Source organism: Falco punctatus (assembly GCF_963210335.1).
Source record: "Falco punctatus genome assembly, chromosome: 21".
Lineage (NCBI taxonomy): Eukaryota > Metazoa > Chordata > Aves > Falconiformes > Falconidae > Falco > Falco punctatus.
In genome coordinates, this window is record NC_137601.1 from 105,111 (window position 1) to 119,415 (window position 14,305).

Sequence of the window (14,305 nt, forward strand, 5' to 3'; positions counted from 1 at the left end):
GACCGCATCTTTGGGTATTTGTATGCCGTATTTGGGTATAAACACCCCATATTTGGGTATTTATATACCATATTTGGGTATTTATACCCCATATTTGGGTATTTATACCATATTTTCATATAAACACCCCATATTTGGGTATTTATACCATATTTTCATATAGACACCCCATATTTGGGTATAGACACCCCATATTTGGGTATTTATACCCCGTCTTTGTGTATAGACACCCCGTAGCTGGGGGGGTGTGGGGGTCCTGTGTGGAAATGGGGGGCGGGTTGGGGGTGCAGGGGCACGGAGGGGTGATGGGGTGGGGCTGGGGGGTGGGGAGGCTCCTGGGGGGTAAATCTGGGCTGGGGGGGGGGCTCGGGGCGGGTGTCCGGGGCACGGCACTGACCGTGTCCCTGTTCCCTCTGTGTCCCTGTCCCCCTGCTACTGCGGTGGCCCCCCCATCCCCCCTGTCCCCCCCGTCCCCCCGTCCCCATCCCTGCTCCGTCCCTCATGTTCCCTGTCCCCATCTTTGCTCTGTCCTCCCCTGTCCTTCTCCCCGTGTCCCCCCTGTCCCCCTGCCCTTTCTCCCCGTGTCCCCCCCATGGCCCCGTGTCCCCACTGTCCCCCTACCCTTCTCCCCATGTCCCCCTACCCTTCTCCCTGTGCCCCCCCATGTCCCCCGTCCTTCTCCCTGTGTCCCCCCATCCCCCTACCCTTCTCCCCATGTCCCCACCATGTCCCCCTGCCCCCCCCATGTCCCCCTACCCTTCTCCCTGTGTCCCCCTCATGTCCCCCATGTCCCCCTGCCCTTCTCCCCGTGTCCCCCCATGTCCCCCGTCCTTCTCCCTGTGTCCCCCCCATGTCCCCGTGTCTCCACTGTCCCCCTACCCTTCTCCCTGTGTCCCCCCCATGTCCCCCTGCCCCCCCATGTCCCCCTACCCTTCTCCCCATCCCCCTGTCCTTCTCCCCGTGTCCCCCATGTCCCCCTGCCCTTCTCCCCATGTCCCCCTACCCTTCTCCCCATCCCCCTGCCCTTCTCCCCGTGTCCCCCATGTCCCCCTACCCTTCTCCCCATGTCCCCCTGCCCTTCCCCCCGTGCCCCTCCCCCCGCAGTGGGTGGCCAGCGGGCACTCCCTGCAGTGGTGCTACGAGCACTTCGTGCAGGCGCGCTCCCTGCGCCGGGCGCGGGACGTGCGGGAGCAGCTCGAGGGGCTGATGGAGCGCGTGGAGGTGGCGCCGTCCTCCTGCGCCGGCAACTACAGCCTGGTCCGCAAGGTGCCCGCGCCCCCCGCGCCCCCCGCGCCCCCCGCGCCCGCAGAGCCCCGGGAGTGCCCCCTCCCCCCCCCCCCCCACCTCCCCAGTTTCTACCCCAGGGGCCCCGTTTCACCTCCTGGGACTCCATTAGGCCCCCCCTTTCACCCGGGACCCCCCCCCCCTTTTTTCCCCCCTGGGACCCCCCCCTCTTTACCCCGGGGATCCCCTTTCCCCCTGGGACCCCCCCCCCTCTTTTCCCCCCTGGCACCCCCCACCCCTTTCCCCCCTGGCACCCCCCCCAGGACCCCCCCCCCCTTTTTTCCCCCCTGGGACCCCCCCACTTTCCACCTGGGACCTCCCTCCCTTTCCCCCTGGGACACCCACCCCCCCTCTTTTCGCCCCTGGGCCCCCCCTCTCTTTCCCCCCTGGGACCCCCACCCCTCTTTTTCCCCCTGGGATCCCCACCCTTTTCCCCCCTGGCACCCCCCCAGGACCCCCCCCACTTTCCACCTGTGATCCCCCCCTCTTTTCGCCCCTGGGACCCACCCCCCTCTTTTCCCCCCTGGGTTTCCCCCCTTTCCCCCCCTGGGACCCCACTCCCTCTTTTCCCCCCTGGGACCTCCACCCCTTTCCCCCCTGGCACCCCCCCAGGACACCCCCCCCCTCTTTTTTCCCCCCTGGGACACCCCCCTTTCCCCCTGGGACCCCCCCCCCCTCTTTTCCCCCCTGGGACCCCCCTTTCCAACCCAGGGATACCCAGGAGCCACTGAGACCCCCAAGTTTCCCCCGGGGACCCCCTTTCCCACCCTGGGATCCTCCAGGAGGTTTTTTTTTTTGGTTTTTTTGTTCTTTTTTGTTACCCCCAGGCCGTCACCGCACGGCGCGGCTACCTGGGACCCCCCTCCCTTTCCCCCTGGGACCCCCCCCCCCCTCTTTTCCCCACTGGGTTTCCCCCCTGGGACCCCCCTTTCCAACCCAGGGATACCCAGGAGCCACTGAGACCCCCAGGTTTCCCCCGGGGACCCCCCTTTCCCACCCTGGGATCCTCCAGGAGTTTGGTTTATTTTATTTTTTTCTTTTTTGTCACCCCCAGGCCGTCACCGCCGGCTTCTTCTACCACACGGCGCGGCTGACGCGGGGCGGGTACCGCACGGTGAAGCACCAGCAGACGGTTTTCATCCACCCCAACAGTTCCCTCTTCGAGGAGCAGCCGCGCTGGGTCATCTACCACGAGCTCGTCTTCACCACCAAGGAGTTCATGCGGCAGGTGGGGACGCGGGGGACACGGCTGGGGACAGCGGCGCAGGGACCGGGCGGGGGGGGGGACACACACCCGGGGGCAGGGGATGTGGCCGTGGGGACAGGGATGGGGATGGGGCCACCACCGTGGGCACGGGGATGTCACCACAGGGACAGGGATGGGACAGGGCCACCACCGTGGGCACGGGGATGTCACCACGGGGATGTCACCACGGGGACAGGGATGGGGACAGGGCCACCACCATGGGCACAGGGATGTCACCGCGGGGACAGGGATGGGACAGGGCCACCACCGTGGGCACAGGGATGTCACCACGGGGACAGGGATGGGACAGGGCCACCACCGTGGGCACGGGGATGTCACCGCGGGGCCAGGGATGGGACGGGGCCACCACCGTGGGCACGGGGATGTCACCGTGGGGACAGGGATGGGACGGGGCCACCACCGTGGGCACGGGGATGTCACCACGGGGACAGGGATGGGACGGGGCCACCACCATGGGCACGGGGATGTCACCACGGGGACAGGGATGGGGACGGGGTCACCACCGTGGGCACAGGGATGTCACCACGGGGACAGGGATGGGACAGGGCCACCACCGTGGGCACAGGGATGTCACCGTGGGGACAGGGATGGGACGGGGCCACCACCGTGGGCACGGGGATGTCACCGTGGGGACAGGGATGGGACGGGGCCACCACCGTGGGCACGGGGATGTCACCACGGGGACAGGGATGGGACGGGGCCACCACCGTGGGCACAGGGATGTCACCACGGGGACAGGGATGGGACAGGGTCACCACCGTGGGCACGGGGATGTCACCACGGGGACAGGGATGGGACAGGGCCACCACTGTGGGCACGGGGATGTCACCACGGGGACAGGGATGGGACGGGGCCACCACCGTGGGCACGGGGATGTCACCACGGGGACAGGGATGGGACGGGGCCACCACCGTGGGCACAGGGATGTCACCACGGGGACAGGGATGGGACGGGGTCACCACCGTGGGCACGGGGATGTCACCACGGGGACAGGGATGGGACAGGGCCACCACCGTGGGCACGGGGATGTCACCGTGGGGACAGGGATGGGACGGGGCCACCACCGTGGGCACAGGGATGTCACCACGGGGACAGGGATGAGACGGGGCCACCACCGTGGGCACGGGGATGTCACCACGGGGACAGGGATGGGGACGGGGTCACCACCGTGGGCACAGGGATGTCACCACGGGGACAGGGATGGGGACGGGGCCACCACCGTGGGCACAGGGGTGTCACCGTGGGGACAGGGATGTGGTCACAGGGCCAGGGACATGAGGATGAGGACAAGGCCACCGCTGTGGGGACAGGGACCTCTGTCCCCCGTAGGGACCGGGGTAGGAGCAGACCCGATAGCTGTGTCCTCACGAGGAGCGGGGTGACAGGGTGGGGACCCTGTGGCAGTGTCCTCGTGGGGACCAGGGTGACGGGGACCCGGTGGCCGTGTCTGTGGGGACGGTGGTGACAGGATGGTGACCCTGCGGCCAGGTCCCCATGGGGACCAAGGACAACGGGACAATGAAGGACCGTGTCCCCCTGCGGGCTTCGGTGGCCCCGGGGACTGTCACGGCACCCAGTGACCCCCCACCCCCCGCCCTGTGTCCCCTTTGTCCCCAGGTGATCGAGATCGACAGCGGGTGGCTGCTGGAGGTGGCCCCCCATTACTACCAGGCCAAGGAGCTGGAGGACGCCAGCGCCCGCAAGATGCCCAAGAAGGTGGGCAAGAGCCGGGAGGAGCTGGGCTGAAGGACCTTGGGGACACTTGGGGACACTTGGGGACACTTGGGGACCCCTCCCCCCCAAATACAGCTGGTTTGGAAGACGAGCAGCTCGCGGCTCCCTCTGCCCCTGGGGACACGGCTGTCCCCACTCGTCACCGCTGCGGCAGCTCCTTTCTCTGGTTTTATTCTGTACATTAAGTTAAGAGGAGGGTGGGGGTGGGGGGGGACAAAGGGGACAGGGATGTGGGGGCTCAGGTGTCCCCCGAGGTGGCGGAGGGCTTCAGGGCGAGGCGTAAGGCCGGTCCCGGCTCAGCCAGTGCCACCGCCACCGCCGCTGCCACCAGCAGCTTCTTAGTGTCGGTCACGGCTGTGGGGGCTGGCATCAGCTGGGGGACACACACAGAATTAGGGGGACACACACACACACGAGGGGCTGGGGGTGTCCCCCGGTGTCCCCCGGGCTTACCTTGTCCACCCGGTGGCAGCGGATGAGCCCCTGCGAGTTGAGGAAGAAGGTGGAGAAGGCATCGTAGGACCTGTGGGGAGGGGGCCAGGGGACATGTGGGGACATGGAGGGGACACGGGGCTGGCATTGCGCTCCCACCCCAGGAGTGACAAGGACACAGGGGACAGGGGGCTGGCATCCCACCCGGGGGACACAGGGACATGGGGACAAGGGGCTGGCATCCCACCCTGGGGGGACGGGGACATGGGGCTGGCATCCCACCCGGGGGGGACACAGGGACATGGGGACAGGAGGCTGGCATCCCACCCAGGGGGACACAGGGACATGGGGACAGGGGGCTGGCATCCCACCCCGGGGGGGGACAGGGACACGGGGACAGGGGGCTGGCATCCCACCCGGGGGGGACAGGGACATGGGGACAGGGGGCTGGCATCCCACCCAGGGGGACACAGGGACATGGGGACACGGGGCTGGCATCCCACCCGGGGGGGGGGACAGGGACACAGGGACAGGGGGCTGGCATCCCACCCGGGGGGGGGGGGACAGGGACACAGGGACAGGGGGCTGGCATCCCACCCAGGGGGGACAGGGACACGGGGACAGGGGCTGGCATCCCACCCTGGGGGGACACAGGGACATAGGGACAGGGGGCTGGGATCCCACCCGGGGGGGGGGGGGGGACAGGGACATGTGGACAGGGGGCTGGCATCCCACCCTGGGGGGACAGGGACATGGGGACACGGGTCCTTGGTGACAAAGGGGCCACAGGTGACATCCCCAGCGACAGAGGGGACATGGACAGCTGGGCTGTGGAGTGACAAGGACACAGGGCTGCAGACTGGCAGGGACACAGGGCCGTGGTGACAAAAGGGACACCGAGTGCCACCATAGTCCCGTCTGCAGCGCTGCAGCAGCAGCGGGTACTGGGGTGACAGAGATGACAGAGAGTGTCAAGGACACAGTGACAAAGGGGACATGGGGCTGCTGGGCCACAGGGTGACAAGGACATTGGACCGCAGTGACAGAGGGGACAGGGGGTGACCCAACGTCCCATGTCAACTGCGGCAGGTACCAGGGTGGGAGAAGGGGACGGAGGTGACAGAGTGGGACAGGGGGCTGTGGGACCCCAGGGGGACAGGGACACGAGGGGGGGTGACAGAGTGGGACAGGGACACCGGGTCAGGGGGACAGGGACACCAGGGCAGGTGACAGAGTGAGACAGGGGGCTGTGGGACCCCGGGGGGACAGGGACACCGGGGGGGGTGGGGGGTGACAGAGTGGGTCAGGGGGCTGTGGGACCCCGGGGGGACAGGGACACCGGGGGGGGGTGACAGAGTGGGACAGGGGGCTGTGGGACCCCAGGGGGACAGGGACATGGGGGGGGGTGACAGAGTGGGACAGGGACACCGGGTCAGGGGGACAGGGACACCAGGGCAGGTGACAGAGTGAGATAGGGGGCTGTGGGACCCCGGGGGGACAGGGACGCCGGGGCGGGTGACAGAGTGGGACAGGGACACCGGGGCAGGTGACAGAGTGGGACAGGGGCCTGTGGGACCCCGGGGGGACAGGGACACTGGGGGGGGTGACAGAGTGGGACAGGGGGCTGTGGGACCCCAGAGGGACAGGGACACTGGGTCAGGGGGACAGGGACGCTGGGGGGGGTGACAGAGTGGGACAGGGACACCGGGTCAGGGGGACAGGGACACCGGGGGGGGGGGGTGACAGAGTGGGACAGGGGGCTGTGGGACCCCAGGGGGACAGGGACACTGGGTCAGGGGGACAGGGACGCTGGGGGGGGGGTGACAGAGTGGGACAGGGACACCGGGGGGGGTGTGACAGAGTGGGACAGGGGCCTGTGGGACCCCGGGGGGACAGGGACACCGGGGGGGGTGACAGAGTGGGACAGGGACACCGGGTCAGGGGGACATTGCGGGGGGGGGCATGATGGCAGCAGGTACCGGGGTGAGAGAAGGGATGCGGTGATGGGGTGACGGTGACAGGGGGGTGACGGGGGGTGACGGGGGTGCTGACCGCAGGAGCTGGCGCTTGTCGCGGCGGTAGAAGCGCAGCAGGCAGAGGTGCAGGGGCAGCCCCGTCAGCCGCCAGCGCGCCCGGATGCTCCAGTCCTCGGGGTGCCGGGTCAGCGCCAGCACCTCCAGCCGCAAACTGGCGAAATAAGCCCAGGCCACCGCCCGGCACAGCGCCACCGCCACCTGGTACATGGGCCGCCCGCTGCGGGGGGACGGGACGGGACAGACAGGGCTGTCACACGCCGCCCTGTCCCCAAGTGTCACCCTCCCCGGGAGGGGGGGGTGGGGGTGTCACTCACCGCGTGTGGAGGTGCAGGAGGTGGTTGATGAACTCGACGTCGGGGGAGTAGAGGCTGTAGTCGGGGATTTTCAGGAAGAAATAGGGGAGCTGGGGAGGGGGGGGGGCAGTGGGGTGTCACCTCCCCGTGGAGACGGAGACCTGCCCCACCCCCACCCCCACCCCGTTGGCATCACTGCAATGGGGCTGGGGGTAGGGCTCAGAGCTGGGGGGCTTAGGTGTTGTCATTCCCCCCCCCCCTTGTCACCCCCCCATACTGCCACATGCCCACGGTGACACCAAACCCACCCCATAGGTGACACCCTATAGCAGGACAGACCCCACATCCCCCCCCCCCCCCATGTCACCTTATTGTCACCCTCTTGTCACCTCGTCCTGCAGCTTCTGGTGCATGACGGCCAAGTGCTCCTCCATGCTGGGTGGGGGGCGGCGGGGGGGCCCGGCGGGGGCCAGGAAGGGAGATGGGGGTCGCAGGAGGAGGAGGACGGCGGCAGCGGTGGCAGGGCCATCGCGCACGGCGATGTCATCTTCCCGCTGCCCGTCCACCGTGGTGATGTCACCTTCCAGCCCCTCCGGTGGGGACAAGGCTCGAGCGCGGGGGCTGCCGGGGAGCCGGGGCGGGGGGTGCCGCAGCGGTGCCGGGGGGGGCAGCAGGGGCAGTGCCGAGCCATGGCCCCGGGTGGGCTCCAGGTCCTGGGGGAGGAAGGGGGGTGGGGTGGGGGGGGGGGTTACAGGTGCTGGCTGGGGGGTGTGAAGGTCCCCACGGGGGGCACATGGAGCTGCCCCATAGCGGGGTTGGGGGGAGGCCTGTGGGGGACCCCACGGGGAGTGGGATTTGGGCTGTGGGGCGGCTGGCAGGACCCCCAGGGATGGATGTGACCTGCGGGGATCCCAGTGGGTCCCCCCCCAAGGGTGGGTCGGCCCCGCGGGGGGACCCTCAGCCGGCTGCCCCTGCAGGAGCCCACTCCCGCCACATTTGCATAGCCACCCCCCCAAAACGAGCCCCGCCCCACTGTCAATGCTGCTCCGCCCCGTCTTTGTATAACCACGCCCCCACCCGCAATACCGCAGTCCGTTCCGCGACATCTATTTGCATAGCCACGCCCCCACCTGCCATACCGTATTCCCATTCCGCTGCATTTATTTGCATAGCCGCGCCCCCAAACAGCAGCCTCGCTCTACCTCGCTTAGCCGGTTCATTTGCATAGCCACGCCCCCCCAACAGCCGCCTATCCACCTTACTTCCACACTGCGCTTATTTGCATGGCCTCGCCTCCCTCAGCACCGGCGCGACGCCCCCCTGCCTCCCTATTTGCATAGCCCCGCCTCCCAGCGCCCCTCACCTGCGGCCGCGCTCGGTACCGGCGCCGCGGCGGGTCCAGCCCGGCCCCGGCGGCCCCCGCCGGGGCCCAGAGGCGGAGCGGGGCGGCGGGGCGGAGGTGCGCGGCGGCGGCGGCGGCGGCCCGGCCTTGCCGGTACATGGCGGAGCCCCCCCCGCTTCCTCCCCTGACGCCGCTGCCGGTACCGCGCCTGCGCGTCCGCTGCCGAGCGCCGCTTGGCCCCGCCCACGCCGCGCTGCGCATGCGCGGGGGCGGCCGAGGGCAGCGGCGGGGGCGCGGGCGGGCGGGGCGCGAGGGAAGGTGACCGGGCGGCCGCACATGCGCGGTGGGCAGCGGCGCTGGGCCTGCGCGGGGCGGGAGAGCGGCGCGGCGCGCAGGCGCAACCGTTCCTCCCCGCCCCGCGGCCCGGCTCATTCATTCCCCTTCGCGCCTGCAGGAGGCGAGGCCGGGTCGCCAGCCACCAATAGGAGAGCGCCGTTCCGGACGGAGGCGGGGCGTTCCGCCCAAAGGGGCGTGGCTTCCTGAGGCTACACCCCCGCGATCCCCTCCCGCCCCCCTCCCAAGCAGAACCAGGGCCATCAAGTGGAATCACCGATTTTATTGAAATGTAACCAAAAAAGGGGCTGGGGGAGAGGAGAAAGGGGCCCGTCCCCGGGGCTGGGGCGCACCCACGGGGTGGGGACGGGCACCCGCGGGGGCTGTGGGGTGGGGAGGGGTACCCACGGGGGTTGTGGGGCACGGATAGGCACCCACGGGGGCTCTGGGGTGGGGAGGGGCACCCACGGGGGCTGTGGGGCAAGGACAGGCACCCACGGGGGCTGTGGGGTGGGGACGAGGCCCCACGGGGCAAGTACACACACCCATGAGGGCTGTAGGGTGGGGAAAGGCAACCACAGGGCAGGGACGGGCACCCAGAGGGTGTGGGGAGGGGCACAGGCCCCCACAGGGGCTATGGGGCAGGAACTGGGACCCCCCCCCAGCGGGGCTGTGGGGTGGGGAAAGGCACCCAGGGGGTGAGGACGGGCACCCACGGGGGCTCTACGGAGTAAGAACTGGCGCCCACTGGGTCTGTGGGGCAGGGACAGGCACCCACGGTGGCTATGGGGAGCAGGAACTAGGACCCCTCCACTGGGGTAGGGTTGGGCACTCACAGGGGCTGTGGGGTGGGGACAGGCATCTATGGGGCGGGGACAGGCATCTATGGGGCAGGGACAGGCACCCACTAGAGCTGCGGGGCAGGAACTAGCACCCACTGGGGCTATGGGGCGGGAACGGACGCCCACTGGGGTGGGGACAGGCACCCATAGGGGCTATGGGTCAGGAAATGGCACCCAGCCAGGTTGTGGGGCAGGGACGGGCACCCCCAGGGGCACCCCACATCCCCCCGCCCCACACGCGGCAAGACACCGAGCGCCCCACGGCCCTGCCGTGGGGGAGAGCTGCTGTGGGGCTCAGTGACTGGCGCGCCCGAGGGAGCTGTGGGGGTGAGAAAACAGCATGGCAGAGAGGGGGAGTGAAAAAGGAGGATAAAAAAATGGCAAAACTGGGCAAATAAAAAAAGAAGGAAAATAGAGCAGCCCACCTGGCGCGGCGGTGCTGGGGGGCGTCCGTCCGTCCGTCCAGCGGCCGGGGGTCCGTGTGTCCGTCCGGCGCCTCCCGCCGCAGCAGGAACGGCCGGAGGCTGCCTCGCACAGGGGAGCCCCCAGCTCGCCCCGAGGTCAAGTTGAAAGGCCAGGGAGGCTCCACCTCTTCTCGCAAGACTGGGGGGGGACAGGATGGGGGTTGGGCAAGCCCCGTCCCCTGCTGGAGGAAGGGGCGGAGCTCCGGGAGGCGCCGTGCCTCAGTTTCCCCCATGGTGCGGGCTTACAGTCGCGTTCCGACAGCGAGTAGGGCTTGATCTCCTCCTCGGGGCGCTTAGCGGGCGGGCGGCGGGGGGGGGCTGCAGGGAGGGCAGTTGCAGCGTGATTAGGGCTGGACGGGGCTGTGTCACCACGCAGCCCCCCCAAAACCCACCACAACACCCCCCACCCCCCCCCAAGGAACCCCTCAGAACTCACCTGGCCGGTTGGAGAAGAAACCCTCGAAAATGACAAAGTTGTTCACCTGGGGAGGGGGAGGAAAGCTGGGGGTGAGGGGCTGCTCTGCCTGCCCCCCCACCATGCCCTGAGGGCAAATCTGTGGGGTGAATTCCCCCCCCCCCGCAGGACACTTCCCACAGCTGTACCCCTCCATGGTGCAAAAATCTGGGGTGATCTGCCCCCTCGGGGCTCTCTTGAACCTCTAAACCCCCAACGGGCCAAATATTAGAGGTGAATTTTGCCCCCCCCCAGGACAATTCCCTTAGCTTTACCTCAACCTGGCGAATCCAAGAAACCATTTAGCCCCTCCAGGAATAAAATTAGTGACTAACAGCTGGGGCAGGGGCACCCCAGAAGGGCACTGCAACCCCCTCTGGGGATGTTCGCAGCGTCCCCCCGCTCACCTGCGGGATGGCGTCGACAAGGCCGTAGTGTTTGCGGAGAAATGCCAGGAGTTTCTCCGAGGGCCGATCAACAGCCAAACGCCAGGGATCCACCCTCTCGCTCTGTGGGGAGGGGGGCAAGTGAGGCGTGGGGCTGGGGGGGGGGACACGGACGACCCCCAACATCCCTTTGTGTCTGTGTTCCGCTCCCAACCTGCAGCATGTGCTGGAAGAGCTGCCGTCCGTAACCGTGTCGTTGCAATGATTCGTGGATGTAAAAATCCAAGACGCAAAGTGGCTCCGCTTCATTGTGGGCGCCGTGACGGTCCTGGCGGGGGACAAAACGGCCATCATGGGGGAGATCCAAGCATCCGTGCGCCCCCTCACACCCTCCCAACACTCACCAGGAGGAAAAGCTTCTTGTAGCCCACCTTGAGGAAGCCGACCACAGCGCCTTTGGGGGTCCTGGGGGAGGGCAGAAGGCATTTAGGGGGTGCCCAGATGCCTGGGTCACCCCTGGGGACACAGGCGTATGCGCTCACCCCCGGCCATCGGCGTCGCGGAGGATGTAGAGGACGTGGCGGTTGGCCTCCATTCGTGCGGCACTGGTGACGGGGGCTGGCAGGCCTTGGGCCTGCACGGGAACAGCCGTTACACCCCCCCCAGCTGCCCCCCGTTAGCTCCAGTTGCTCCCTGTTACCCCCCATTAGCCCCTGTTACCCCCAGTTGGCCCCCCATTAGCCCCAGTTGGCCCCTGTTACCCCCAGTTAGTCCGCATTGGCCTCAGTCGCCCTCTGTTACCCCCCCCCCGTTAGCCCCGGTTGCTCCCCATTGGCCCCAGTTGCCCCCCGTTAGCCCCCTACCTTAGCCGAGGCCTTGCCCAGCTCATCGATGACCGTCCTCAGCTGCTGCTCCAGATCCCCCCTGTGCCGCAGGGCCACAGCGAGGGGACAGGGTCACAGGGTCACCACAAATCCTTCCCTTCCCCCCCCCCCCCCCCGCCCCCGCCAAAACACGCCAGGGTGGCCATGCTGAGGCGCCATTACCCATCATGCCCTGGGGCAGGATCCTGGAGGATCCCCGGTTTCCCAGCATCCCCCGGGGCAACAACACCCCCATTCACCACGGTACCCCCAGGCAATTGAGGGGGGGCAGGCCCTCCAGTTTCCCAGCATGCCCCGCGCGCCCCTTTTGTTTCCCAGCATGCCCCGGGTGGGCCAAGGCCTAGTCCTCAGGCCTTGGTCTCCGGTACCGGTGGGCGGGCCCACGGCGCCCGGCGGGCCGGAGGTGTTGGTCCACCACGCAGACGCGGTCACCCAGCACCGGTGCGAGGTCGAAGGGAAACTCCATGGCCGCTTCGATCGCCCGCCGGGCCCGGGCCCGGCCCCGGCCTCGGCCTCGCCGCCGCCCCCGCCCGCCGGGCCCGGCCCGGCTTCGCCGCTCCCGCCAGGACGCTGTCGACGCTAGCTCCGCCCCCTAGCAACCACCCAGCCAATCACCACCTCCACCTCCCCCTCCCTTAGCAACCAAGCCCCGCCTGTCCGCGAAACCCCTCCGCCCTCGACAACCGGCTTCCCGCTCCGCCGCAAAGCACGACGGTAAACAGCCCCGCCGCCATTTTGAGGAGGTGGCGGCCATTTTGGCTGCGCGGCCACCATCTTGTCAGCACCGTGCCTCAGTCCCAACCCCCCTCCGGTGTCTGTGTGGAAGAAGGAAGGCAACGCATCTCGCAAGAGGGTTGTAAACGCTTTATTCCCCCCTGGGCTCCACGCAGGGAGCCGGAGGTGTATCCATGGGTGTCCCCACGGCCGGTGGAGGTTCTTTTTCCTTCAAGTAATCCTTGTAGAGGCGGCGCATGCGGGCGATGTCGGCAGCAGGGGGAGGCTGCCACTCGTACCAGGGATACCAAGGGTGTCCGGGGGCCAGGGTGGGTGCTGGCGGGGTTTTGCCAACAGCTGGGTGTCGGTTGGAGAAATCTTCCTGAGGGACAGGCACGTAGGGCACCTGTAGCCATAGGAGACCTGGGATGGGTGGGAAAGGGGGAGTGTGAGGGGCTGGCGTGGCACCCATGGGTGCTACTCCCCCCCTTGCGGTGCTCACCGTGTTCCTGCGCCTGCGTGATGGCCTTGGATAGGAGCTTGTGCTGCCTCATGCAGACCCCTGAGGTGGGGGGGGGACGTGGTTAGTGGCTGTGAGGGCAATAGCACCCATGGGTAGCCCCCCCCCAGCACCTATGGGTCTCCCACAGCACCCACGGGTGCCTCTCACCTGTGTACGTGGGGTGGAAGATGATGCCTGAGTGGGGGCAGATAAACTGGTCCAGGAGCTTCACATTCTACAGGGAGGAAAAGGTGGGCAAAGACGAAATGGAGGGAGGAAAAGGAGGAAAACGGGAGAGGAGGAGGAGGAAAATGGGGGAAGCAGAGAGCGTGTGGGGGAGGGGAGCCCTCCCAAATCCTGCCCCACCCCCAACCTACCCGGAAATCCACATGGAGGTTGCGATCGCGGCAGATGGGGCAGGGGTTTCCCACCAGCTTCCCCTTGCGCTGGGAAGGGGAAGAAAAACATGTTTCAGGGGTGCCCCCCTCCCCCTCCCAGCGCCCCCCTCCCAGTCACTCCCAGTGCCTCACCAAGCAGGTCTTGCGGGTGCGCTGGGGTGGGATGGCACCTTTGTGGTTGCGGCGGTAGCCATGCCAGACGGGGTTGTCACCGTAGGTCGCACGGTACTCTGCGTGGGAGAGGGACGGGGTGGTTTTTTGAGGGGAGGAGGGGTTGGGGACACCCCCCAGACCGTGTGTGTGTCCCCCCAAATTCCCCTCCCCCCAATACCTTCACTCTCCAGGTACGCCCACGGCTTCTCCTGGTAGGGGGACGGGGGTGTCGGGGGGGCCTTAGTTGCTGCCTGGGTGCTGCAGAGCTGGGGGGCGTCCTGGTATGGGGGCGGTGTGACGTCATACCCATGGCAGTGACGTCACGGGGTGCTGCCCCCTCCCTGCCCACCCTGGGGGCTGGGCCACCGCAGCCACCGTGACATCACACCGGCTCCTTGTTTGAGGCCGGTGTGCTACGGGGGGCGGAGCGGCACCGGTGTCACCAGCGCCGGCCCGGCTATGACGTCACACAGCGCCGTGCCATCACCCCCCCGTGCCCCCCCCCCGCGTGACGTCACGCGGGCCACCCCCGTGACGTCACCGCCGCATGCAGCATCGCCGCCTAAGCGTCCCTCACCCGAGCCCACAGCGGCCGCCCCGGGCCCCGCAGGCCGCCGACCACCGCCCGCAGCAGCGCCGTCGTCCCCCCGGCCGGCGCCATCTTGCCGCAGCGCCGCATGGGAAGGGGCGGGGCCAGGGGAGGGGCGCCGCCACCTTGCCGCACGGCCCCTTTCCCCGCCCCCCGGGCGGCGCATGCGCGCTCGCCTCCGCCTGAATAAAAACTGCG

General features: G+C 68.3%; 4 protein-coding genes across 12 annotated transcripts; 1 reads left to right on the top strand and 3 right to left on the bottom strand.

Moving 5' to 3' along the window:
* Positions 1 to 1,055: 1,055 nt before the first annotated feature.
* Positions 1,056 to 4,373, top strand: DHX16 (DEAH-box helicase 16). The gene is made up of 3 exons (XM_080370770.1): positions 1,056 to 1,266; positions 2,339 to 2,512; positions 4,169 to 4,373. The coding sequence occupies exons 1-3, from the start codon at positions 1,207 to 1,209 to the stop codon at positions 4,295 to 4,297; spliced, it is 363 nt and encodes a 120-aa protein (XP_080226896.1). The 5' UTR covers positions 1,056 to 1,206; the 3' UTR covers positions 4,298 to 4,373.
* Positions 4,374 to 4,440: 67 nt separating this feature from the next.
* Positions 4,441 to 8,726, bottom strand: LOC308055995 (uncharacterized protein C6orf136 homolog; the record flags this gene model as incomplete). 5 transcript variants are annotated; one of them, XM_080370722.1, is made up of 6 exons in its annotated part: positions 4,441 to 4,658; positions 4,739 to 4,808; positions 6,770 to 6,970; positions 7,068 to 7,121; positions 7,436 to 7,759; positions 8,410 to 8,726. In XM_080370722.1, the coding sequence occupies 6 exons, from the start codon at positions 8,724 to 8,726 to the stop codon at positions 4,524 to 4,526; spliced, it is 1,101 nt and encodes a 366-aa protein (XP_080226848.1). In that variant the 3' UTR covers positions 4,441 to 4,523. The 5 variants fall into 5 exon arrangements, with proteins under 5 accessions (XP_080226848.1, XP_080226847.1, XP_080226851.1 ...); XM_080370721.1 differs by having other exon boundaries at positions 4,739 to 4,768; positions 6,697 to 6,970; XM_080370725.1 differs by having other exon boundaries at positions 4,739 to 4,768; positions 6,697 to 6,970; positions 7,068 to 7,156; positions 8,410 to 8,650.
* Positions 8,727 to 9,262: 536 nt separating this feature from the next.
* ATAT1 (alpha tubulin acetyltransferase 1) lies at positions 9,263 to 12,354 on the bottom strand. Of its 2 annotated transcripts, XR_013924669.1 has the most exons (11): positions 12,120 to 12,354; positions 11,731 to 11,791; positions 11,410 to 11,501; positions 11,272 to 11,332; positions 11,082 to 11,195; positions 10,889 to 10,990; positions 10,464 to 10,509; positions 10,274 to 10,345; positions 9,989 to 10,166; positions 9,656 to 9,882; positions 9,263 to 9,604 (listed from the first exon to the last, which is right to left on the bottom strand). XR_013924669.1 is itself a non-coding variant. In XM_080370729.1 (10 exons), the coding sequence occupies exons 1-10, from the start codon at positions 12,215 to 12,217 to the stop codon at positions 9,858 to 9,860; spliced, it is 849 nt and encodes a 282-aa protein (XP_080226855.1). In that variant the 5' UTR covers positions 12,218 to 12,354; the 3' UTR covers positions 9,263 to 9,857. The 2 variants fall into 2 exon arrangements, 1 of the variants encoding a protein (XP_080226855.1); XM_080370729.1 differs by having other exon boundaries at positions 9,263 to 9,882.
* Positions 12,355 to 12,597: 243 nt separating this feature from the next.
* On the bottom strand, positions 12,598 to 14,232 carry MRPS18B (mitochondrial ribosomal protein S18B). 4 transcript variants are annotated; one of them, XM_080370730.1, is made up of 7 exons: positions 14,096 to 14,232; positions 13,697 to 13,796; positions 13,498 to 13,595; positions 13,345 to 13,413; positions 13,136 to 13,202; positions 12,968 to 13,027; positions 12,598 to 12,888 (listed from the first exon to the last, which is right to left on the bottom strand). In XM_080370730.1, exons 1-7 carry the CDS (start codon positions 14,195 to 14,197, stop codon positions 12,617 to 12,619), a joined length of 768 nt encoding a protein of 255 aa, XP_080226856.1. In that variant the 5' UTR covers positions 14,198 to 14,232; the 3' UTR covers positions 12,598 to 12,616. The 4 variants fall into 4 exon arrangements, with proteins under 4 accessions (XP_080226856.1, XP_080226858.1, XP_080226857.1 ...); XM_080370732.1 differs by lacking the exon at positions 13,345 to 13,413; XM_080370731.1 differs by lacking the exon at positions 12,968 to 13,027.
* Between the last annotated feature and the right edge of the window lie 73 nt (positions 14,233 to 14,305).

What these genes read in the sequence shown, in the direction of transcription:
- DHX16 (XM_080370770.1), top strand. Translation starts at nt 1,207, where the DNA reads ATGGAGCGCGTGGAGGTGGCGCCGTCCTCCTGCGCCGGCAACTACAGC. An exon ending in ACTACAGCCTGGTCCGCAAG is followed by an intron (nt 1,267 to 2,338) that starts GTGCCCGCGCCC and finishes TGTCACCCCCAG; the next exon opens with GCCGTCACCGCCGGCTTCTT. An exon ending in CCAAGGAGTTCATGCGGCAG is followed by an intron (nt 2,513 to 4,168) that starts GTGGGGACGCGG and finishes CTTTGTCCCCAG; the next exon opens with GTGATCGAGATCGACAGCGG.
- ATAT1 (XM_080370729.1), bottom strand. Translation starts at nt 12,217, where the DNA reads ATGGAGTTTCCCTTCGACCTCGCACCGGTGCTGGGTGACCGCGTCTGC. An exon ending in CTCGCTGTCGGAACGCGACT is followed by an intron (nt 10,167 to 10,273) that starts GTAAGCCCGCAC and finishes GTCCCCCCCCAG; the next exon opens with TCTTGCGAGAAGAGGTGGAG. An exon ending in CCCCAGCACCGCCGCGCCAG is followed by an intron (nt 9,883 to 9,988) that starts GTGGGCTGCTCT and finishes TCACCCCCACAG; the next exon opens with CTCCCTCGGGCGCGCCAGTC.
- MRPS18B (XM_080370730.1), bottom strand. Translation starts at nt 14,197, where the DNA reads ATGCGGCGCTGCGGCAAGATGGCGCCGGCCGGGGGGACGACGGCGCTG. An exon ending in GGCGGCCGCTGTGGGCTCGG is followed by an intron (nt 13,797 to 14,095) that starts GTGAGGGACGCT and finishes CCCCCATACCAG; the next exon opens with GACGCCCCCCAGCTCTGCAG. An exon ending in ACCTCCATGTGGATTTCCGG is followed by an intron (nt 13,203 to 13,344) that starts GTAGGTTGGGGG and finishes TCCTCCCTGTAG; the next exon opens with AATGTGAAGCTCCTGGACCA.